The sequence below is a fragment of the Rattus norvegicus genome, chromosome 18, assembly GCF_036323735.1.
Source record: "Rattus norvegicus strain BN/NHsdMcwi chromosome 18, GRCr8, whole genome shotgun sequence".
Classification (NCBI taxonomy): Eukaryota; Metazoa; Chordata; class Mammalia; order Rodentia; family Muridae; genus Rattus; species Rattus norvegicus.
Genome location: NC_086036.1, coordinates 6,114,948 through 6,139,665, shown reverse-complemented (window position 1 = coordinate 6,139,665; position 24,718 = coordinate 6,114,948). Strand labels below are relative to the sequence as shown.

General features: G+C 41.8%; 2 protein-coding genes and 1 pseudogene across 2 annotated transcripts in view; 1 reads left to right on the top strand and 2 right to left on the bottom strand.

The window, feature by feature from the left end:
- Positions 1-1,440, bottom strand: part of Psma8 (proteasome 20S subunit alpha 8) — a 64,577-nt gene extending 63,137 nt beyond the window's left edge. The window contains 1 exon segment of the mRNA NM_001108884.2: positions 1,240-1,440. Coding sequence (NP_001102354.1) covers positions 1,240-1,341 — 102 coding nt within the window. The 5' untranslated portion in view covers positions 1,342-1,440.
- The window catches only part of Ss18 (SS18 subunit of BAF chromatin remodeling complex), a 121,533-nt gene that overhangs the window by 29,486 nt on the left and 67,329 nt on the right, over positions 1-24,718 (top strand). The gene's annotated exons all lie outside the window — the stretch shown is intronic.
- On the bottom strand, positions 16,747-23,241 carry Mrps18b-ps1 (mitochondrial ribosomal protein S18B, pseudogene 1; annotated as a pseudogene).

Below are 24,718 nucleotides of genomic sequence, written 5' to 3'. Positions count from 1 at the left end.
GCTCCGTAACATCCTTAAAGCTCTTTAAATGAGCCGGTGTGGTTTCTTATCACACCCCCATCTTATCCCATTACTTATTTTAGGCTCTAAAACTGGGGCATTATTTCCTAACCATATGCTACGCACCATGCTGGGGACTATATAACTTTTTGTTTTTATCAAAATGGTACCCCTTTGGTTTAAGCAATACCGGGCTTTCCTTAAACTTCTAGTTCTAACAAAGCTTAACTAGTGGGCCCATGTAAATAGGAAAATATTTTTAAAATGATCTCTTTTTTTGTAATTATTTTTGCCATTTTACATTTGATAGATTTATTAGATTTATAACAAAAGTGAATTAACTTCTTTCCATTATCAAGTTGATATAGAAGTGGAAGCTGATACTTGTAGACTGGGAGATGTTCTGTGAATTCTCATAGCTACTGTCTCAATTTCCAAAACACACACAAACATAGTCGTGAAATTTGAGAGATTTTTTAAAAAAAAATCATATCCTGTATTCATGGACTAGGGCTCAGAAGCCTGGGGGGGGTGCTAGATCTTTCACTGGGGCACTTTTGTCCTTTAAATTTTTCATAAATTATGATGATTATTGAACGCAGTTAAAGCTTGGCAGCAGCGTAACAGCTGTCCTGGGTATTTAAAAGTTTTCAGGTGATGTAGATTCATAAGTCTAAAACAGGGTAGAATCTCATGAAATTTCCAGTATTACTTGAACACCCACATGTGCGTGCACACACAGCAAGTGCAAAAGTGAGGATTTGGGAGGGCCGGGGCCTTTGAAACACTGCCAGGTACTGAGGTTGAAATCTGAGCAATTACTTTTAATGAAGCCATTTGGATTAGCATTTCTAACTGTTCTCGCACTAACAGGAAGTTAGTATTTGATTCGTTCTGGGACTGGGGGCGTGTTGGCGGGGGGCGGGTGGTGGTGCTGGAAGGTTTTAATTTTTATCAAATTTTTATATGAAAGAACTACAAACTCTACCTTGGGTCAGTGGATTCACAAGGAAGTGGCCCTGAACACCGATGTAGAATGTTCTAGGTGTTTTGTCAGTTAATAGAAACATACACCAGTCTGTGGCTGTTGTTAAACAAAGGCAGTTGCAGAGGGCTGAACTCTGTAACCTCCACTGCCAACCTGAGGCTGTGTCCCCAGTAAAGGAAATATTTCTCACACCAGAGCCTTTGCCCTGGGAGCCAGAGCTGGAATAGCGGCTGCCTGGGGGAGCAGCTTACCGCGGTGGAGCCTTTCTTCACTGCTTCCTGGGCATACTCCACTTGGAAAAGGTGTCCATCCGGGGAGAAGACAGTGATTGCCCTGTCATACCGAGAAGCCATCACGCAGGCCTTCGAAGAATCCTACAAGGCCTCAGAAGCTGCCTAGGACAGGGGTCCGCAGGGCCTGCTCGTGCTAACGCTCGGAAGTAGTTACTCTTGAACGCCCAAGTGCTCCCAACCGCCTCCGGAAGTCCTGGAGTTCCAGACTTTGTTCCTCCCCCCCGCCCCCTCCCCCAAGTCTGAGCGCCTTTGGCTGTCTTGCTTGTGTGGCCTGAAGGATAGGAAAGATGTCAAAACACCTAGAATATATAGATATACTTCGACGGATCTCTGAGTTGAGACTAGCCTGGTCTACAGAGTAAATTTCAAGACAGCCACGGCTACACGGAGAAGCCAGCCCTGTCTTGTAAAAAAACCAAAAAACCAAAAAAGTGAGATTCTCTTTTGATAGTAGACTTTGAATCTACCATCTTGCACACTACATCCCTGAGACACATCCATCCCTTGCTCCGACTTTAAAACTTGAAACAGTCTTCCTAAGTTGCTCAGGTTTGCAAAGAAATTACAATTTTACCAATGTCATAAGTTTCTTCTACCCCCCTCCAGCTTTGTAAACAAAATAGAGCTTATGGGCAAATAACGCATTTACTCAAGAACATACTCCATCAGATTAATATGAATGGAGAGGATTAATATAATAGTGTTTTAATTAAAGAAAGAAATAAGGGTCCAAAGATAAATATGTCTAAAGCTGAACTGTAGCAAGAGTTACATATAACCCAGTTGCAACATTAGTGCCTGTGAAACAAGTCTTTGTCCTCATCAGTAAGATGGGAATATTTAAAAACCTGCAGCAATGTGTTCTGAGGTTAAAACGTGTTTATAGGTGTCATAACTTAAAATGGTTCCAGATGGGTACTAACAGGCAGGTACAGTTAGCTATTATTACTTGCCATGTATTTTTTATTAGATACCATTTTCCATGGGGAGGGATCTTAAAGTTGATGAAATCAACCTTAACTGAGAGAGAGAGAGAGAGAGAGAGAGAGAGAGAGAGAGAGAGAGAACAAAGAAACTCATTTCTCTTTTCAAAATCCTAGATTTTAGTTGACTTCTGAAAACGAGCTGTATTCATCCCTCCCCGACCCCTTCAAACCTTCTTTTCCATTAGCCACTCTTTAGAAAGCTTGATCCTTTGGAGGTATGTCCTGGACCAAAATCATCTTCTCTTACAGTTATTTTACTGCATCAGGACAAACCATTTGCCAGGAGAAGTTTCTGAGAAATATTTGATTACTTTGCTAAATATTCACTCTTAAAAAAAAAAAAAACCAAACTCGTTATACTCATAGATTCACAGGAAGCCTCAAAAATGGAGAGAGGGGGCTCTTGTACCCAGTTCAGTCTGGTGGCTATAGTTTCCTACCTACAGTAAGTACAGAATGGATACCAGGAAGCTGACATTGACGTCCTTCACAGAGCTTTTCTAGATTTCAACAACTTGCTGTACTCCTCATATGCATTTCCGTGCAGTCTATCAGGTGTAGGTTGCCACCACACCCACCTCCATAGTCTAAGTCCCTTGAGTATTCCACTTGCAAAACACACCTACCTATTCCTGCTTCAGTTACTTTGACAAACAGTAATCCGTTCTTGATCTCTTAATTTTCTCTACAAAAGGTTGATATCTAGGATATAAATGTCTTATGAATTTTTATTTTAAAAAATAAATATAGAGCCACAGGAAGTTAGGGAATGCTAAAGTGCTCCCTTACATGGTCAAGCATAACCTTTAAAGTCACAGAACAGTAGGAAAGCCAGCGGCCAGCATTAGTACAGGGAATAGCTATACATTTAAAGAAAAATTATTTTTTACTATTTGCATTGTGAGACTAGAGCGAGGATGTGTGTATATACATGAGTACAGGCTTCTGATAGCAAGATGAGGGTGTCCAAGCACTGGACATGGGGCTACAAGGCAGTGTGGGGCACCTGGTATGGTTTCTGGGAACCAAATTCAAGTCTTCTCTCTATAAGGACAACACGTGCTTTAAACACTGAGCCATGTCTCTAGCCCTCTGTCTAGTTTTGACTTAAAAGCATTTTGTAAAGGGTAAAACATATTAGAGGACGCACTTTAGAAATATTAGGAATGTTTGGCCAGGAACAGTAGAGTACACCTTTAATCCCGGCATTCGGGAGGCAGAGGCAGGTGGGTCTTTGTGAGTTCTAGGCCAGCCTGGTCTACATAGTGAGTTCCAGAGTAGTGAGCAGCTACATAGAGACGCCTTGTTTCAAAACAAAATTAAAGATCGAGGCTCCACAAATTCCATCTAAAAAGTTCTGTATCTTTGTGCAGATATGTTCATGTGTGTACGCAATATTCATTAACACTTAATTATCCCACCTATAAAACCTGTATAATTCCTTGCTCACAAGGTTGTCGCAGTGAAAGAAAATTAATCATTGAATAAGCTCTCCCATGGCCGTCTGGAACAGAGGAAGCTCTTTAGAATATTGGCTATTATTATTTATTATTGAGTCGAGAAAAGATGACAACTTTTTAAGAAAGGAAGCACACAGTTGTAGCAGGAACCAGTTTATACCTCTTTAAAATGTGTGTTTAACCTCTTTTAAATGTGTATTTAAGCCGGCATGACGGCACTTGGGAGTTGGAGGCAAGAAGATCAGGAGTTCAAAATGATCTACAAAGGGGTTCACGGAAGCTCAGCCTCATGAGATCCTACCTCAAAAAAGTCAGAAAAGTTCAAAGATCTATATTTGAGCAAATATACATTTGGAGCTGTATAGAGAAAGGAGTGAAAAGACACATGTCAACTTACCAAAAGCCTTCTTGGCAACAGGCTAGAGATTAGAAAGGTGTATGAGGGAGAAATTGTTATATTAAACTGTGTCTCCCTCTTTCTCCCTTTGTCTCTGTCTCTCTTTCTCTGTGTCTCTGTGTCTCTGTGTCTATCTGTCTGTCTCTCTCTCTCCCTCTCTCTCTCTCTCTCCCTCTCTCCCTCTTTCTATCTCTCTGTATGTATGTATGTCATCTAGAATTTTTTTGAGCATAGATTACCTTACACTTACCAGAAGTAACCAGCATGAAACAATTTAATTCCTAGAGGTTCCAGGGCACCTGATGCCTCCAGCCTCCACAGGCACCTTCACACACACGCACATATCCATATGAACATTCATAATTTAAAATAAAATAAGTCTTTAAAGAAGGTCTGTGTTCTCTCTAAAGTGCTAGCAAAGAATGGAGATCGGTGGTTCCACGGTTCTGATAGACGCAGAAAAGATAGGCTTGGCTTTTACCCTTGAGGTATTTGCCTATTCTCCTAACACAGTTAAGAAACCAAAGTGGACCTTGAGAGACAAAATAGAAGACCAACACCTGTCCCAATGTTGTGGTACACATTTAGACCTGTGTTGAGTCCCAAAGGTTATGGCATAGAATACAAGCCCAATAAACACAACAAACATGCTTCAGTTGTGTGTTCTGTGGCACAGGGACTGTCCTCTCACATGTCCTCTACAACATGTCGGACCAGTCTAATGTGATGATCGCCAAACATAATGATATACTGTCTTAAAATTAGAAATTGGTTGAGACGTGTGTATACGACCATATGTGTGCGTGTGCGTGTGTTGTATGTGTGCTGTGGCATGTACGCATGTCAAGGACAAAGGACATCTAGTGTGGCAGTCCTTGAGCTTTCTGCCTTCTTTGAGATAAGGTCTTGACCACTGCTGCCCTCATCAGAAGAGCTGGCACATAAGATTTTGGGGATTCTCTTGTCTTTCATCTCAGGATAGAAGTTCTGGGATTAAAGATTTGGCTACCACACCTAACTTACATAGGCATTGGGAATCCAAACTCAGGTCCTTAGACTTTATCCCTAAGCCGCATCCTGGCCTCCAAATAAACTGAACAGGAGCAGCGAGCAGGTAGATTATAAGAAAGCCCGTGCCACTGACATTCACTGTACAAGCCAGAGGCGTTAACCTGCCTTGCTTATTTTAACTGTTTAACTTTGAAAGTTTTGCACAGCAATTGGGCCAGGTCTAGGCAGCTCTGCTGCCCCTTGAATCAGACTCAACTGAAGACTGGTTTGTCTCTTGCACCTGTGTGACTCAGTGGCGGGAAAGAACCACTTACGTTGGTGTAGGAAGAAAGGGAGAGGTCACTGAAATCACGAATAAAAATTAGAAGCTGGAGAGGTGTTGCTGCAGTTAAGGCCACTTCTCACATAACCAAGCCTCTCACAATTCCCTGTAACCCCATTTACTGGGGAGCCAGCGTTCTCTTCTGCCCCTGTACACACACACACACACACACACACACACACACACACACACACACACACGCCCATACATAAGAAATAAATCTTTAGAATATTTTATAATAAAACTCAAAATCCTCCAAAGTGTCTTACAGTCAGTAAAATGCAGTCACTGGAATTCCTGGTTCTTTTTTTTTTTAAACTCAAAGAACTTAATTGACATTAACAGGTTTTTAAAATATCCAAACAAAAAGTTTTCAGATCTAGAAAGAGACAGAGATTTTCTTGCACCGAATAACGTGAATATTTAATGATTTCCATCTATAACTGGAAGAAAATCAGTTATCAAACTGAAAACTTCTGATCTTTGGAGATACCGAGAGAACTTCCAGGGGTTTTACATTGTCAAAAATAGAGTGGACTACTAATTATATATACTATATATCATATAATATATATATACATATATATGCATGAGTGCTTTGCCTGTGTATATGTCTATGTACCACATTCATGTCTGGTACCTGCAGAGGTCAACAGAGGACATTAGATTCCCTGAAACTGAAGTTATGTGTTATTGTGAGCACCACGTGTATGTGAGAAACCAAACCTGGGTCCTGTGTAGGAAGAGCCCAAATAAAATTTTTAATCTTTTTTTTGCTTTATATCGCAATATCAACCCCTCTTTTCCTCCCAGTACCCCCTCATGCAGAACCTATCCCCATTCCTCCCTCCCATTCTCCTTTGAGAAGGGAGAGCCCCCCTCTAGCTATCACACACACACACACACACACACACACACACACACACACACACACACACATCACTCCTACCTTCTGAGCACATCAGATTGCTGAAGGACTAGGCGCACCCTCTCCCATTGTGGCCAGACAAGGCAGTCCATTTAGGGGAGCAGGAAGCACAGGCAGGTAGGCAGCAGATTCAGGGGACCAGTTGCTCCAGTTGTTGGGGATCCAGTTGTCCATCTGCTACGCATGTGCATGGGGATCTAGGTCCAGCCTGTGCTTGGTCTTTGGTTGGTGATTCAGTCTCTGGAAGCCCCCAAGGGTCCAAGTTAGTTGGCTATGTTGGTCTTCCTGTGGAGTCCCGGTCCTCTTCAGGTCCCTCAGTCCTTCCCCCAACTCTTCCATAAAACTCTCCGAGCTTCACCTAATGTTTAGCTATGGGTCTTTGTACCTCTTTCCACTGGCTGCTGGGGGGAGCCTCTCAGAGGACAGTCATGCTAGGATACTGTCTGCAAACATAACAGAGCATTGTTAATAGTGTCAGGGAATGGCTCTTGCTCATGGAATGGGTCTCACTTGGGCCAGTCATTGGTTGGCCAGTCCCTCTGTCTCTACTCCATCTTGTCCCTGAACATGTTGTAGGCAGGGATACAGTTTAGGTTGAAGGTTTTGTGGGTGGGCTGCTATACTTATCTCTTCACTGGGAGTCCCTAGTTACAGGAAGTGGCCACTTTGGGATCCATATCCCCACTACTAGGAGTCTCAGCCAGAGTCTCTGCCATGGATCCCCTGGAACTCCCCCCATCCCAGGTCTCTGGCATGTTCTAGAGATGCCACCCTCCCCACTCACTTTCCTTCTCTCTTCCCTGCTCTCCCTGCATCTGATCTCCCCTCCCTCCTCTGCTTCCCTCCCCATCTTCTCTCCCACCCAGTTCCCTCCTTACATCGGCCTCCAAAGCCTATTTTGTTTCCTCTTCTGAGAAAGATTCAACCCATCTTCCCTTGGAGCCCAAGCACTCTTAACTGCTGAATCATTCTCCAGCCCTACTAACTCAATATTTATATTTTTGTTGCATGAATATAATTATATGTGTTCATATTTTGCAAAAGAGAAAGTAGGTGAAGCTTCTGGCTCGATGTAAATGAAGACTGTAGCAACAAACTTAAACTAAAACATACGTCATTCCTTATTATCTACCACTCATTCCTTACCGTCTACCACTCATTCCTTACCATCTACCACTCATTCCTTACCTTCTACCATTCATGAGAAAAATAGCCAGCTTAAATTTATAGTGTCGTTCAACAATCGATAGAGTATTTATTATATTTTTGACTATTGAACAACTATGTTACTGTTCAAAATGGCAAAGTGGGTAGCACATAGAAAGCAATCTTGCTGCCTTCACATAAATCTCACTGGTTTGAAGTCTGAGAGGCACTGTGTAGACCCCTCAGTTGAATGGACAAAGTTCTTTTCTCCTGGAATGCTCACTTTGTACATGAAAGAATGTCTGACAGACTGGCTATCCATCCAGGCAGGCAGACATCTGAGCACGAATAAGATGAGCCCAGTTACTAACAGGATTTATCCTAAAGGCAAACTCAGTCTTTTGGGCAAACATTAGGATTCTGAAGACCTTTAGCTCATCATTATGAACCAGGTCTCAATAACCAAAGACTCTCAGAATAGAGTGACAATGACATTTGCCAATATTTTTGTTGGTTTGATTGAGGAGACAAGGTCTTGCCATGTAGCCCTGGTTGCTCAGAACATGATACAGAGACCAGGCTGGCTTCGGATTTGTGATGATCCACTTGCCTCTGCCTCTCAAGTGCAGCAGTTGTTAAGCATGCGCTGTTAGACCTTGCTGTGATGATTTTGATGTAGAATATTCTTAAGACATGCATTGATTTTTGTATATGTGCTAGTATTCCATAGTAATTAAAGTTTGATATGAAAGTACATATTAGTAAAGGAAACATTCAGATAGATGAATGGACTTTAATATAAAGAAGACTAAAAGTTTATTAATATTGTTTTAGATTATGGATATCAACTAATCTGTAGGAAACAATTTGCCGAGTTTTAGTTTACTACCAAAAAGTACCTAATAATATGAAGTCACTGAATTATTGATACAAAGTGCTCAAGAAAGAATTCAAGTCCTCCTTTGCTGGCGAATATTGCTGTAAGAATATTTTAGCTGTATATCCAAACGGAATGCCACGTTGTAATAGTTTAAATATGGAAGCACATATGAGACTCTATCTGTAATTAAGCGAGGATAAAAGGGACTCGGTGGCAAAATGTTTCCTAGCATGTGTGAAGTCTTGAGTTCAATCCCCAGGACTGGGAGACACAGGGGAGAGAAGGAAGAAAAGGCAGTGCCACTCTTCTCACTAAAATATTGGTTTTGAGGCTGGAGAGGTGGCTCAGTGGTTAAAACACTACCACTTTAGGAAAAAGACCCAGCACCCACATCGGGCTACCTACAACTGCTTGTAACTCCAGACCAAAGGGATCCAACCCCTCTGGCCTCCACTGGCACCCACATTCACATGCACATACAGAGACACACAATCATAATTAAAATGATAAAATTGCTCTTGCAAATGAAATGATTTCTCATAGAAATATGTTGTTTGTGAATATGTAAAAAGCATTTTTCGTGAGTTATCAATTAAAGCGTCTTTAACTTTCTAATCCTTAAATATTAATAGATATGGCATGTTTTAATATCGCTCCTTAAGATAGTCGAAATGTTTTAGGATGGAGCTGAAGGGCTGCAGCTTTGAAAGCCTGGGGGAGAGAGCTCTTCGTAGCTAACGCCCTGGCAGAGCAAAGGGCAGCTTGGGTATGTGTGAGTTTTTCATGTTATGTCTTGTGCTTGATCAAAAATAACCATGCGGTAAGTAGCCAAAGAAATGGCGCCCCCAACAACAAGAAGAACAGTTGGCATGCAAACAGACAAGGGAACGTGGAACACATTCATCTCCTAGATCTGAGTTATGGAGCTAGCAGATGCATGTGTTTAAAGTGTAAGATAATCGTACTCACGGGATTAAAGACAAGGTTACAACTTTCAGACAAGTGACGGTAATGGAGTGTAAAGCACATTGGCTGGTGTAGATGCTCTGTGAATAGAGTTTAAAATGGCTCCCAGAAACAAAAGCGGTGTGCGTAGATGGGAGTAACATAAACTGTATGAAAGCACAGACACATAAGGTATAGAGGCACGGAAAGATTTGACTAGATGTGTTAAAACACCCACTTACATAATAGTCAGGCAGGATATTTACATGACTGAGTAAGAATGATAAACAAAGATGCTTCATTGGTAAAATTTCAAACAACAGAAGGATCAAACTTAATATTTAGGGAAAACCACATACAACACATAATAAAATTACACTTAAACAACTGTAAACTTACATGAACTTCAATGAGAAACTCTTTTCTTTTTCTTTTTTTTTTATTAACTTGAGTATTTCTTATATACATTTCGAGTGTTATTCCCTTTCCCGGTTTCCGGGCAAACATCCCCCTCCCCCCTCCCCTTCCTTATGGGTGTTCCCCTCCCAACCCTCCCCCCATTGCCGCCCTCCCCCCATAGACTAGTTCACTGGGGGTTCAGTCTTAGCAGGACCCAGGGCTTCCCCTTCCACTGGTGCTCTTACTAGGATATTCATTGCTACCTATGGGGTCAGAGTCCAGGGTCAGTCCATGTATAGTCTTTAGGTAGTGGCTTAGTCCCTGGAAGCTCTGGTTGCTTGGCATTGTTGTACTTTTGGGGTCTCGAGCCCCTTCAAGCTCTTCCAGTTCTTTCTCTGATTCCTTCAATAGGGGACCTATTCTCAGTTCAGTGGTTTGCTGCTGGCATTCGCCTCTATATTTGCTGTATTCTGGCTGTGTCTCTCAGGAGCGATCTACATCCGGCTCCTGTCAGTCTGCACTTCTTTGCTTCATCCATCTTGTCTAATTGGGTGGCTGTATATGTATGGGCCACATGTGGGGCAGGCTCTGAATGGGTGTTCCTTCAGTCTCTGTTTTAATCTTTGCCTCTCCCTTCCCTGCCAAGGGTATTCTTTTTCCTCATTTAAAGAAGGAGTGAAGCATTCACATTTTGATCATCCGTCTTGAGTTTTGTTTGTTCTAGGGATCTAGGGTAATTCAAGCATTTGGGCTAATAGCCACTTATCAATGAGTGCATACCATGTATGTCTTTCTGTGATTGGGTTAGCTCACTCAGGATGATATTTTCCAGTTCCAACCATTTGCCTACGAATTTCATAAACTCGTTGTTTTTGATAGCTGAGTAATATTCCATTGTGTAGATGTACCACATTTTCTGTATCCATTCCTCTGTTGAAGGGCATCTGGGTTCTTTCCATTTTCTGGCTATTATAAATAAGGCTGCGATGAACATAGTGGAGCACGTGTCTCTTTTATATGTTGAGGCATCTTTTGGGTATATGCCCAAGAGAGGTATAGCTGGATCCTCAGGCAGTTCAATGTCCAACTTTCTGAGGAACCTCCAGACTGATTTCCAGAATGGTTTTACCAGTCTGCAATCCCACCAACAATGGAGGAGTGTTCCTCTTTCTCCACATCCTCGCCAGCATCTGCTGTCACCTGAGTTTTTGATCTTAGCCAATCGCACTGGTGTGAGGTGAAATCTCAGGGTTGTTTTGATTTGCATTTCCCTTATGACTAAAGATGTTGAACATTTCTTTAGGTGTTTCTCAGCCATTCCGCATTCCTCAGCTGTGAATTATTTGTTTAGCTCTGAACCCCATTTTTTAATAGGGTTATTTGTTTCCCTGCGGTCTAACTTCTTGAGTTCTTTGTATATTTTGGATATAAGGCCTCTATCTGTTGTAGGATTGGTAAAGATCTTTTCCCAATCTGTTGGTTGCCGTTTTGTCCTAACCACAGTGTCCTTTGCCTTACAGAAGCTTTGCAGTTTTATGAGATCCCATTTGTCGATTCTTGATCTTAGAGCATGAGCCATTGGTGTTTTGTTCAGGAAATTTTTTCCAGTGCCCATGTGTTCCAGATGCTTCCCTAGTTTTTCTTCTATTAGTTTGAGTGTGTCTGGTTTGATGTGGAGGTCCTTGATCCACTTGGACTTAAGCTTTGTACAGGGTGATAAGCATGGATCGATCTGCATTCTTCTACATGTTGCCCTCCAGTTGAACCAGCACCATTTGCTGAAAATGCTATCTTTTTTCCATTGGATGATTTTGGCTCCTTTGTCAAAAATCAAGTGACCATAGGTGTGTGGGTTCATTTCTGGGTCTTCAATTCTATTCCATTGGTCTATCTGTCTGTCTCTGTACCAATACCATGCAGTTTTTATCACTATTGCTCTGTAATACTGCTTGAGTTCAGGGATAGTGATTCCCCCTGAAGTTCTTTTATTGTTGAGGATAGCTTTAGCTATCCTGGGTTTTTTGTTATTCCAGATGAATTTGCAAATTGTTCTGTCTAACTCTTTGAAGAATTGGATTGGTATTTTGATGGGGATTGCATTGAATCTGTAGATTGCTTTTGGTAAAATGGCCATTTTTACTATATTAATCCTGCCAATCCATGAGCATGGGAGATCTTTCCATCTTCTGAGGTCTTCTTCAATTTCTTTCCTCAGTGTCTTGAAGTTCTTATTGTACAGATCTTTTACTTGCTTGGTTAAAGTCACACCGAGGTACTTTATATTATTTGGGTCTATTATGAAGGGTGTCGTTTCCCTAATTTCTTTCTCGGCTTGTTTCTCTTTTGTATAGAGGAAGGCAACTGATTTATTTGAGTTAATTTTATACCCAGCCACTTTGCTGAAGTTGTTTATCAGCTTTAGTAGTTCTCTGGTGGAACTTTTGGGATCGCTTAAATATACTATCATGTCATCTGCAAATAGTGATATTTTGACCTCTTCTTTTCCGATCTGTATCCCTTTGATCTCCTTTTGTTGTCTGATTGCTCTGGCTAGAACTTCAAGAACTATATTGAATAAGTAGGGAGAGAGTGGGCAGCCTTGTCTAGTACCTGATTTTAGTGGGATTGCTTCAAGTTTCTCTCCATTTAGTTTAATGTTAGCAACTGGTTTGCTGTATATGGCTTTTACTATGTTTAGGTATGGGCCTTGAATTCCTATTCTTTCCAGGACTTTTATCATGAAGGGGTGTTGAATTTTGTCAAATGCTTTCTCAGCATCTAATGAAATGATCATGTGCTTCTGTTCTTTCAGTTTGTGTATATGATGGATCACGTTGATGGTTTTCCGTATATTAAACCATCCCTGCATGCCTGGGATGAAGCCTACTTGATCATGGTGGATGATTGTTTTGATGTGCTCTTGAATTCGGTTTGCCAGAATTTTATTGAGTATTTTTGCGTCGATATTCATAAGGGAAATTGGTCTGAAGTTCTCTTTCTTTGTTGTGTCTTTGTGTGGTTTAGGTATAAGAGTAATTGTGGCTTCGTAGAAGGAATTCTGTAGGGCTCCATCTGTTTCAATTTTGTGGAATAGTTTGGATAATATTGGTATGAGGTCTTCTATGAAGGTTTATAGAATTCTGCACTAAACCCGTCTGGACCTGGGCTCTTTTTGGTTGGGAGACCTTTAATGACTGCTTCTATTTCCTTAGGAGTTATGGGGTTGTTTAACTGGTTTATCTGTTCCTGATTTAACCTCGATACCTGGTATCTGTCTAGGAAATTGTCCATTTCCTGAAGATTTTCAAATTTTGTTGAATATAGGTTTTTATAGTAAGATCTGATGATTTTTTGAATTTCCTCTGAATCTGTAGTTATGTCTCCCTTTTCATTTCTGATTTTGTTAATTTGGACACACTCTCTGTGTCCTCTCGTTAGTCTGGCTAAGGGTTTATCTATCTTGTTGATTTTCTCAAAGAACCAACTTTTGGTTCTGTTGATTCTTTCTATGGTCCTTTTTGTTTGTACTTGGTTGATTTCAGCTCTGAGTTTGATTATTTCCTGCCTTCTACTCCTCCTGGGTGTATTTGCTTCTTTTTGTTCTAGAGCTTTTAGGTGTGCTGTCAAGCTGCTGACATATGCTCTTTCCTGTTTCTTTCTGCAGGCACTCAGCGCTATGAGTTTTCCTCTTAGCACAGCTTTCATTGTGTCCCATAAGTTTGAGTATGTTGTATCTTCATTTTCATTAAATTCTAAAAAGTTTTTAATTTCTTTCTTTATTTCTTCCTTGACCAGGTTATCATTGAGTAGAGCATTGTTCAATTTCCACGTATATGTGGGCATTCTTCCCTTATTGTTATTGAAGACCAGTTTTAGGCCGTGGTGGTCCGATAGCACGCATGGGATTATTTCTATCTTTCTGTACCTGTTGAGGCCCGTTTTTTAACCAATTATATGGTCAATTTTGGAGAAAGTACCATGAGGAGCTGAGAAGAAGGTATATCCTTTTGCTTTAGGATAGAATGTTCTATAAATATCCATTAAGTCCATTTGGCTCATGACTTCTCTTAGTCTGTCTACATCACTGTTTAATTTCTGTTTCCATGATCTGTCCATTGATGAGAGTGGGGTGTTGAAATCTCCCACTATTATTGTGTGAGGTGCAATGTGTGTTTTGATCTTTAGTAAGGTTTCTTTTACGTATGTAGGTGCCCTTGTATTTGGGGCATAGATATTTAGGATTGAGAGTTCATCTTGGTTGATTTTTCCTTTGATGAATATGAAGTGTCCTTCCTTATCTTTTTTGATGACTTTTAGTTGGAAATTGATTTTATTTGATATTAGAATGGCTACTCCAGCTTGCTTCTTCTGACCATTTGCTTGGAAAGTTGTTTTCCAGCCTTTCACTCTGAGGTAGTGTCTGTCTTTGTCTCTGAGGTGTGTTTCCTGTAGGCAGCAGAATGCAGGGTCCTCGTTGCGTATCCAGTTTGTTAATCTATGTCTTTTTATTGGGGAGTTGAGGCCATTGATATTGAGAGATATTAAGGAATAGTGATTATTGCTTCCCGTTATATTCATATTTGGATGTGAGGTTATGTTTGTGTGCTTTCATTCTCTTTGTTTTGTTGCCAAGACGATTAGTTTCTTGCTTCTTCTAGGGTATAGCTTGCCTCCTTATGTTGGGCTTTACCATTTATTATCCTTTGTAGTGCTGGATTTGTAGAAAGATATTGTGTAAATTTGGTTTTGTCATGGAATATCTTGGTTTCTCCATCTATGTTAATTGAGAGTTTTGCTGGATACAGTAACCTGGGCTGGCATTTGTGTTCTCTTAGGGTCTGTATAACATCAGTCCAGGATCTTCTGGCCTTCATAGTTTCTGGCGAGAAGTCTGGTGTGATTCTGATAGGTCTGCCTTTATATGTTACTTGACCTTTTTCCCTTACTGCTTTTAATATTCTTTCTTTATTTTGTGCGTTTGGTGTTTTGACAATTATGTGATGGGAGGTGTTTCTTTTCTGGTCCAATCTGTTTGGAGTTCTGTAGGCTTCTTGTATGTCTATGGGTATCTCTTTTTTTAGGTTAGGGAAGTTTTCTTCTATGATTTTGTTGAAGATATTTACTGGTCCTTTGAGCTGGTAGTCTTCACTCTCTTCTATACCTATTATCCTTAGGTTTGATCTTCTCATTGAGTCCTGGATTTCCTGTATGTTTTGGACCAGTAGCTTTTTCCGCTTTACATTATCTTTGACAGTTGAGTCAATGATTTCTATGGAATCTTCTGCTCCTGAGATTCTCTCTTCCATCTCTTGTATTCTGTTGGTGAAGCTTGTATCTACAGCTCCTTGTCTCTTCTTTTGGTTTTCTATATCCAGGGTTGTTTCCATGTGTTCTTTCTTGATTGCTTCTATTTCCATTTTTAATTCCTTCAACTGTTTGATTGTGTTTTCCTGGAATTCTTTCAGGGATTTTTGTGATTCCTCTCTGTAGGCTTTTACTTGTTTATTAATGTTTTCCTGTGCTTCCCTAAGTGTGTTCATGTCTTTCTTGAAGTCCTCCAGCATCATGATCAAATATGATTTTGAAACTAGATCTTGCTTTTCTGGTGTGTTTGGATATTCCATGTTTGTTTTGGTGGGAGAATTGGGCTCCGATGATGGCATGTAGTCTTGGTTTCTGTTGCTTGGGTTCCTGCGCTTGCCTCTCGCCATCAGTTTATCTCTAGTGTTACTTTGTTCTGCTATTTCTGACAGTGGCTAGACTGTCCTATAAGCCTGTGTGTCAGGAGTGCTGTAGACCTGTTTTCCTCTCTTTCAGTCAGTTATGGGGACAGAGTGTTCTGCTTTCGGGCGTGTAGTTTTTCCTCTCTACAGGTCTTCAGCTGTTCCTGTGGGCCTGTGTCTTGAGTTCACCAGGCAGCTTTCTTGCAGCAGAAAATTTGGTCTTACCTGTGGTCCCGAGGCTCAGGTTCGCTCGTGGGGTGCTGCCCAGGGGCTCTCTGCAGCGGCAGCAACCAGGAAGACCTGTGCCGCCCCTTCCGGGAGCTTCAGTGCACCAGGGTTCCAGATGGTCTTTGGCTTTTTCCTCTGGCGTCCGAGGTGTGTGTGCAGGGAGCAGTCTCTTCTGGTTTCCCAGGCTTGTCTGCCTCTCTGAAGGTTTAGCTCTCCCTCCCACGGGATTTGGGTGCAGAGAACTGTTTATCTGGTCTGTTTCCTTCAGGGTCCGGCGGTGTCTCTCGAGAAACTTTTTAAAACCATCTGAATATAGCTACCGGCTGATTTCTATATTGACAGGAATTCAGTTTTCGACATGGCCAAAGAAAACAGCCATGAGTGTGGCATTTTAGTGGAAAGCACAGCCATTAAACTGGAAGGGAAGGGAAGGCATTCTTCTTCATACGCACAGGCCATGTTAGTCACCAGCAGACACTCACTAAAGGAAACACCAACAGATGTTCTTCAAGCAGAAAGAAATGATCCAATAAGAAACAAAAATATTAATTTAACAAATGCACACACATAAGATCAAATAAATATCAATTGTATGAGAGGATGACAGTCTCTTATGGGTTTACACAGAGCATTAAACTTGGCATCAAGGTTAATATACGATGTGTAAAGGGGCAAATGAAGTTAAAGTGCCCAAACTTTTATTGTTGTGCAGAACAGTAAACTTATTAATATTAATGCTTGATTGGTCTAAAAGGCATACTTTGTTCCTTAGGGAAACTACCAAAAATTCATATAAGAATGTTTAAAAATAATAAAAATTAATCAAAAACGAGAAAAGAGCTAGATCTGGTGGCACATGACTATGATCCTAGCAGTCAGGGACCAGAGCTGCCAGGACTGTCAGAAGTTGGAGGCCAGCATGGTCTGCATAACATATGGATCCAGTCTGCCTTATCCAGAGTAAAAACTCTGTCTCAAAACAAACAAGAAAAAGGGGCCAAGAAACAACAGGACCTGGGGCTGAAGGTCAGCTCTAGCGTCTAAGCATAGGACATCCGAAGTCCTGAGTTCAATCCCTAGAGAGGACAGGGAAGGGAAAAAAGAAAACAATACAGTATGAAAATAAAAAGTGATCTGATGCCTCTGGCCTGGAGGGTACCTGCACTCACATGTACACACACACACACACACACACACACACACACACACACACACACACACACACAGAGGAACAGAGTAGTTTTTAAAGAAGAAAATGATAAAAAGTGATGCCAGAGTTTTTTAATGCTAGTTTTTATTTAGGGCAAGTGTGCAGTTTCTATGTGTGTATCTGTTCCTGCATGTGAATGCCATCAAGACATCTCTCCAGTACCTTTCCCTCGGACTCTTCTTTTGTTATAAATTAATTTAGTTATTCACTTTATGCCCCAGCATCAACCCGTCCTCTCCTCCAGGTCCCCCATGGCAGCTCCTCTCCCTATTTCCCCCTCCCATTTTCCTCTGACAAGGGTGAAGCCCGGAATCCCCTCCCCTCCGGACACTGCAGGATTAGGAGCGTCCTCTCCTACTGAGCCTGGACAAGGAAGCCCGGTTAGGGGCATGGGAGCCACTGGCAGTGGACAGATTCAGGGACAGCCCTCACTCCAGGTGTTGAGGAACCCTTATGAGGACCAAGCTGCATATCTGCTGCATTATGTGCGGGGGTGGGGGAGGCTAGGTCCAGCCTGTGCTCACGTTGGTTGGTGGTTCAGTCTCTGGGAGCCCCCAAAGGTCAGTTGACGCTGTTGGTCTTCCTTTGGAGTCCCTATCTCAATCCTTCCCCTGTCTCTTCCACAGGACTCCCTAAGTTCCAGCTAATGTTTGGCTGTGGGTCTCTGTATCTGTTTCAGTCTGGTTAGGTTTCGGTCTGCAAGCAAAACAGAGTATAATTAATAGTGCCGTGGAATGGTTCTGCTGATGGGATGGGCCTCCATTCCGGCCAGTCATTGGTCGGACGTTTCCTCGGTCTCTGCTCTGTCTTTGACCTTGCACATCTTATAGGCAGCATACATTTTGGGTTGAAGGTTTTGTGGGTGGGTTACTGTCCTTTTTCCTCCACTGGGAGTCTCCGATGGCTACAGGAGGTGGCCACTTCAGGATCCATATCCCCCACTGCTAGGAGTCTCAGCTAGTCTGCCATGGCCCTCCGGGGCCTCATCCCATCCCAGGTCTCTGGCGTGTCCTAGAGATGCCCCCTTAACCCACTGCCAATTTCCATTCTCTCTCCCCTGCTCTCCCTACACCTGATCTCCCCACCCCTTTCCTCTTCCCATCCCTTCTCCTACTCAGTTGCCCCTCCCTCCACCTCTGATATCTACGTTTATTTCCCCTTCTGAGAAAGATTCAATTAGCGTCCCTTGTTGCCTCTGCTATTTGAGTTCTTTGGGTCTGTGGATTGTAGTGTGGTTATCTTGTATGGCAAAAATCCACTTAGTGAGTACATACCATGCGTGTCGTTTTGGATCTGGGTTACCTCACTCAGGATGGTATTTTCTGGATTCACCCATTTGCCTGCAAAATTCATGATGTCCTTGTTTATAATAGCTGAGTAGTATTCCATTGTGAAAATGAATCACATTTTTAAAAAAATCCATTCTTTAGTTGAGGGACATCTAGTTGATTCCAGTCTCTGAGTATTATGAATAAAGCTGCTATGAACATAGTTAAACAAGTATTTAGTATCTTTTGGGTATATGCCTAGAAGTGGCACAGCTGGGCTTGAGGGAGAACTAGTTCCAATTTTCTAAGAAGCCACCAAATTGATTTCCAGAGTGGTGGTACAAGTTTGCGAGCAATGGACAAGTGTTTTCTGTGCTCTACAATCTTGCCAGCATACGCTGTCCCTTGAGTGTTTTTTAAAAAATATTTATTTATTATGTATTTTTTATGATTGCCAGAAGAGGACATCAGATGATACTTGCGAACCACCATGTGGTTGCTGGGAATTGAACTCAGGCCCTCCAGAAGAACATTTTGTACTTTGAGCAGCTGGCCATCTCTCCAGCCCCATCCCTTGAGGTTTTTTTTATCTTAGTCATTCTAATGTGTGTGAGATGGAATCTCGGAGCTCTTTTGTTCTGCATTTCCCCGATGTCTAAAGAAGCTGAACCTTTCTTTAAGTATTTCTCGGCTAAGATTCCTCTCTTGAGAATTCTGTTTAGCTCTGTACCTCCGTTTTCATTTGGGCTATTTGGGTTATCTAACTTCTTGCAAAAACTATTTTGGATCTTAGCCTTCTGTCAGATGTAGGGTTGGTGAAAATCTTTTCCCAATTGGAAGTCTGCATTCTCTTCTATTAACAGTGTCCTTTGACTAATGGAAGCTTTTCAATTTCATGAGGCCCCACTTATTAATTATTCATCTCAGTGCCTGAGCCATTGTGTTCTGTTCAGGATGGTGTCTCTCATACCAATGAGTTCAAGACTAGTCCCCCATTTTCTGTACTATTAGATTTAGTGTATGTGGTTTTACTTTGAGGTCTTTGATTCACTTGGAATTAAGTTTTGTGTGGTGTGATAAGTTTGGATCAATTGCATTGTTGTACATGCAGACATCCAGTTAGATTAGCACCGTTGTTGAAGATGCTTGCCCTATATCATTGTATGGTTTTGCTTTTGTCAAAAGAAAATCAAGTGTTCATTTTTGGCAATTTCTTTGCCAAAAAAATCAAGCGTTCATAGATGGGTGAGTGTATTTCTGGGTTTTCAACTTGACTCTATTCTATTGGTCAACCTGTCTGTTTTATATCAATATTATTGCTGTAGTCATCAGTATTGCCGTTGTCCATCCCGAGGTCAAGTTTGGTGGTACTCCAGAAGTTCTTTTATTGTTTAGCTATCCAGTGGGGTTTTTTCCCATTAGAAGTTGAGAATTATTATTTCAAAGTCTGTAAAGGATTGTATTGCAGTTTAGATAAGAATTGCATTGAATCTGTATATTGCCTTTGGCAAGATCACCATTTTTACTATATTAATCCTACCAATCCATGAGCATGGGAGATCTTTCCATATTCTGATATCTTCTTCAATTTTGTTCCTCAGAAACTTGAAGTTCTTGTCCTACAGGTCTTTTACCTTTTTGGTTAGAGTTACACCAAGATATTTTATATTATTTGTGGCTATTGTAAAGGTGTTGTTTTCCTAATTTCTTTCCCAGGGAGTTTATCATTTGTAAAAAAAGGAGGGCTACTGATTTCTTTGAGTTCATTTTATATCCAGCCACTTTGCTCGAGGTGTTTATCAACTGTAGGAGCTTTTTGGTAAAATTATAGTCACTTATGTATACTATAATATTCTCTAAGAATAGCTATACTTTGACTTCTTCTTTCCGATTTGTATCCCTTGATCTCTTTGTCTTATTGCTCTAGCTGGGAATTCAATTGCAGTATTGAAGAGATATGAAGAGAGTGGGCAGCCCTGATTTTGGGGGAATTGCTTTAAGTTTCTCTCCATTTAATTTAACAAAAATGGGAGCCGGAGAGATGGCTTAACAGTTAAGAGTATAGTATACATTGCTCTTCAAGAGGACCTGAGTTTGATTCCCAGCATTCAGGTGGTGGCTACCTACTCTCTGTTACTCCATGTCCAGGGGAGCCAATGCTGTCTTCTAGTCTCTGAGAGCACCAGGCATTCATGTAATGCACAGACATACAGACAGGCAAAATATCTGAACTCAAAAATATTAATAACTCTTAAAACACAAAGCAATCATTCAAGAGTGGAAAGCAAAACAAATTCTAAAGAGACCAAGACATTTGAGAATTGCTATCTACAGTATGTATATTTACTAATAATAATCTATTTTAATTAAAACATAAGAAACTTATAGTAACTTTTTCCATCCCTTTGATTGGTTTATCACGGACATTTTGTTTTTATTTTATAAATTGTGTGTGTGTGTGTGTGTGTGTGTGTGTGTGTGCATGTGTAAATGTGTGTGTATAGAAGAGAGGGTAATGTATTTTCATGTCCCAGTGTGCATTTGTCCTTAATGTCTTAGTTGGTATATTATTTTGGGTTTTATTGTTGTGAAGAGACACCATGACCAAGGCAACTTTTGTTTTTTTTTTTTAATTTTTTATTTATTTGTTTGTTTGTTTGTTTGTTTGTTTTGTGTGTGTGTGGAGACACAGCTCTATTGTATAAAAGCTGGGCCAGGAGGTTTAAAATAGGTTTAAAATGTACTATCAAGCGATGCGCATACAAGTCTCAGGTTCATATGTAAGCCCTCTCCAGAGTTAGCCATATACATCTAGATCTCCTCTAAACTTCAAGTGTGCTTGTCCTCTTCATAGCAGTCATTTCCTTTTGGAGTCTGCCACTGTCACAAAACAGAACCCTTTCCAGAGCACACACCACCACATAGCCCTAGACACCACTCCCTAAGTCTGACTTCCCCAGGTCTTGAGTTCTAAGCATTCTGGGAGCCGGTCTGCTCAGTGGAGGCCTCTGCTGGTGGTGTAGAGGGCATCTCAGAGACTCAGGCGGGGGAAGGCCACTTGCTTTTTTTTTTTTTTTTTCCTGTTCCCTGCTTGGAGAATTTTTTTTTTTTTCATCTTTATTGACTTGGGTATTTCTCATTTACATCTCGATTGTTATTCCCTTTCCCGGTTTCCGGGACAACATCCCCCTAACCCCTCGCCTTTCCCTTCTATATGAGTGTTCCCCTCTCCATCCTCCCCTCATTACCACCTTCCCCCCACCAATCATGTTCACTGGAGGTTCAGTCTTGGCAGGACCAAGGGCTTCCCCTTCCACTGGTGATCTTACTAGGATATTCATTGCTACCTATGAGGTCAGAGTCCAGGGTCAGTCCATGTATAGTCTTTGGGTAGTGGCTTAGTCCCTGGAAGCTCTGGTTGGTTGGCATTGTTATTCATATGGGGTCTTAAGCCCCTTCAAGCTCTTTCAGTTCTTTCTCTGATTCCTTCAACCGGGGTCCTGTTCTCAGTTCAGTGGTTTGCTGCTGGCATTCACCTATGTATTTGCTGTATTCTGGCTGTGTCTCTCAGGAGAGATCTACATCGGTTCCTGTCAGCCTGCACTTCTTTGCTTCATCCATCTTATCTAGTTTGGTGGCTGTATTTGTATGGGCCACATGTGGGGCAGGCTCTGAATGGGTGTTCCTTCTGCCTCTGTTCTACACTTTGCCTCTCTATTCCCTCCCAAGGGTATTCTTGTTCCCCTTTTAAAGAAGGAGTGAAGTATTCGCATTTTGGTCATCCTTCTTGAGTTTCACGTGTTCTGTGCATCTAGGGTAATTCGAGCATTTGGGCTAATATCCACTTATCGATAAGTGCATACCAAGTGTGTTTTTCAGTGATTGGGTTACCTCACTAAGGATGATATTTTCCAGTTCCAACCATTTGCCTATGAATTCCGTAAAGTCATTGTTTTTGATAGCTGAGTAGTATTCCATTGTGTAGATGTACCACGTTTTCTGTATCCATTCCTCTGTTGAAGGACATCTGGGTTCTTTCCAGCTTCTGGCTATTATAAATAAGGCTGCTATAAACATAGTGGAGCATGTGTCTTTGTTGAATGCTGGAGCATCTTTTGGGTATATGCCCAGGAGAGGTATAGCTGGATCCTCATGCAGTTCAATGTCCAATTTTCTGAGGAACCTCAGGACTGATTTCCAGAGTGGTTGTACCAGTCTGCAATCCCACCAACAATGGAGGAGTGTTCCTCTTTCTCCACTTCCTCGCCAGCATCTGCTGTCACCTGAGTTTTGATCTTAGCCATTCTGACTGGTGTGAGGCGGAACCTCAGGGTTGTTTTGATTTGCATTTCCCTTATGACTAAAGATGTTGAACATTTCTTTAGGTGTTTCTCAGCCAGGCCACTTTCTTTCAGGAAATTTCCTTGATAGAGTCGGCGAAGGCGAGACAGCTCTCTCTCTGGTTGCTGTTGCCAGCTGTACCACAGATACCAAGGTTCACCCAACAACAATGTGGGGACTGGTGGAGTAACACTGACAGCTCCATGTACAATACGAAAGTCAACATCTCAGGGCTGAACCTGGGGAACGTAGTAAATGAGAAGACCACACTTCCTGGCTTTCTGGATGGCCTGGGTCAGCTTCTTGTGCTGCTTCATACAGACCCCTGTGTATGAGGCATTGAAGATGATACCCGTGTGGGCACAAACGAACTGTTCCAATAGCTTTACATTCCGAATGTCAACATGCAACTTTTGATCCTGGCAGATGGGGCAAGGATTCCCAGCAACTTTATTGTGATTCATACATTCGGGTCTGCTGTTGTGGCTCACCGTGACCTTTGTGATTGCGGCGGTAGTCAGTCAAACAGGGTGAGAGCCATAGCGGTTCTGGTATTCTTCTGAATTCAGGTATTTCCAAGGTTTGTTCTCATGAGGGGGAACAGGAAATGAGGATGCAGCATCTTCTTCAGGAGGGCCTCTGGTGCAAAGAGTCTGGAGGGGAACCTGAGCTACATATGAACATTGTAAGAGTATAGGATACAGCCTTAGCAGCATGCCCAAGGCAACTCTTATAAAGGAAAATATTTAATCGGGGTTGGCATCTCCAACTTCTTGGGGTTTCAAAGACAATCCAGGCTTCCTTCATCTTTACAGTTCCACACAGTAGCCTGTCTGGGTCTCTGTGAAGGGACCCCCCTGACACATGCCTTCCCTCAGCAGCTTTTTTTTTAGCTACAGAGAGAGAATATATAACCCCTTTCTTATATCCCTGACTCTAATACTAGAAACCACATGACCAAAGCTTCCAAGTTCTGCTTGCTGGGTCTGGGTCATGGCCCCTTTATTCAAACACATTTTCATCGGCTTTCTGTTTTAGATGGTCTCTTTAACTGCTTGAGCTTTTTTCCCCTTTAACTCCTTTCCACAGATTGAAAGCTTAGCTGGATGTGGTCTTGCCTGAGGTCATCACTTCCTTTCATCCATTTAGCAACCACCTTTTCTTTAAAGATTTTATCTTTTGGAGCACTGGACTTAGTTCATTACACCTCCTGGTGTCCCTTTTCTCCTCACACCATACATTTTATAGTTTTCCTTGTTTAGCTGCTCCTTTTAATTAAGATCTGCGTAAGAGTGACCTCCAATAACCACATGACAGAGCCAATACTAAGCTGTCTTGAAATCTCCTCAGCCAGTGCCATTAATTCAAAGTTTTTTATTTACCTTCTTTATTTAGCCTTTGTCTGTAAGTTGGTTGGGTTTTGGGTTTTTTGTTTTGTTTCATTTTTGGACAAAGGCAGAAAGCAACCTTGTCACCAAAATACCACAAGAAAGGTTTCTATACCATTTACAATTTATTCTTCTCCTTTGGAACATCTTTAGCCAGGGTGTCATCAACATTATTCTCAGTAGTACTGTCTTCCATGTTTCCACTTCTAGGCTGGCCCACTAAGCCTGCTCAAGACAGTCAACTGCTTTCCGATCCAAAGACCCAAAGTCCACACTCATCCAACAAGAAGCATGGCCAGGACTGGTACAGCAAGACCCTGTTCCCTGGTACCAACTTCTCTGTTAGATAACATTCCGTAGCTATGAAGGGACAGCACTGTAACGCTTAAAGAGGAAAACATTTAATTGGGTCTTGCTCACAGTTCCACAGATTGTCATCACGGTGAGAAGTATAGCGGTACACAGGCAGACACGGTGCTGGAGAGGCATCTGAGAGTTCTACATCCAAAGCCACAGACAGCAGGGAGACAGACTTTGGGCTTGGGAGGAGCTTTTGAAACCTTGAAGCCCCAGTGACACACCTCCTCCAACAAGGCCACGCCTCCAAGTCCTCAAAGCAGTGCCACGCCCCGATGACAGAGCATCCAGATATCTGAGCCTATGGGGACATTCTTATTTCGACCACCACAAGTGGGCAAAGGTCCTTGCCTTCCACCTTGCCTTCAGCAGGTTCCTCTTTCTTGTCTGCTGCTTTGTGTACCAGGCTGGCTGGCTCACGAGATCCCGGAAACTCCCCGTCTCCTCC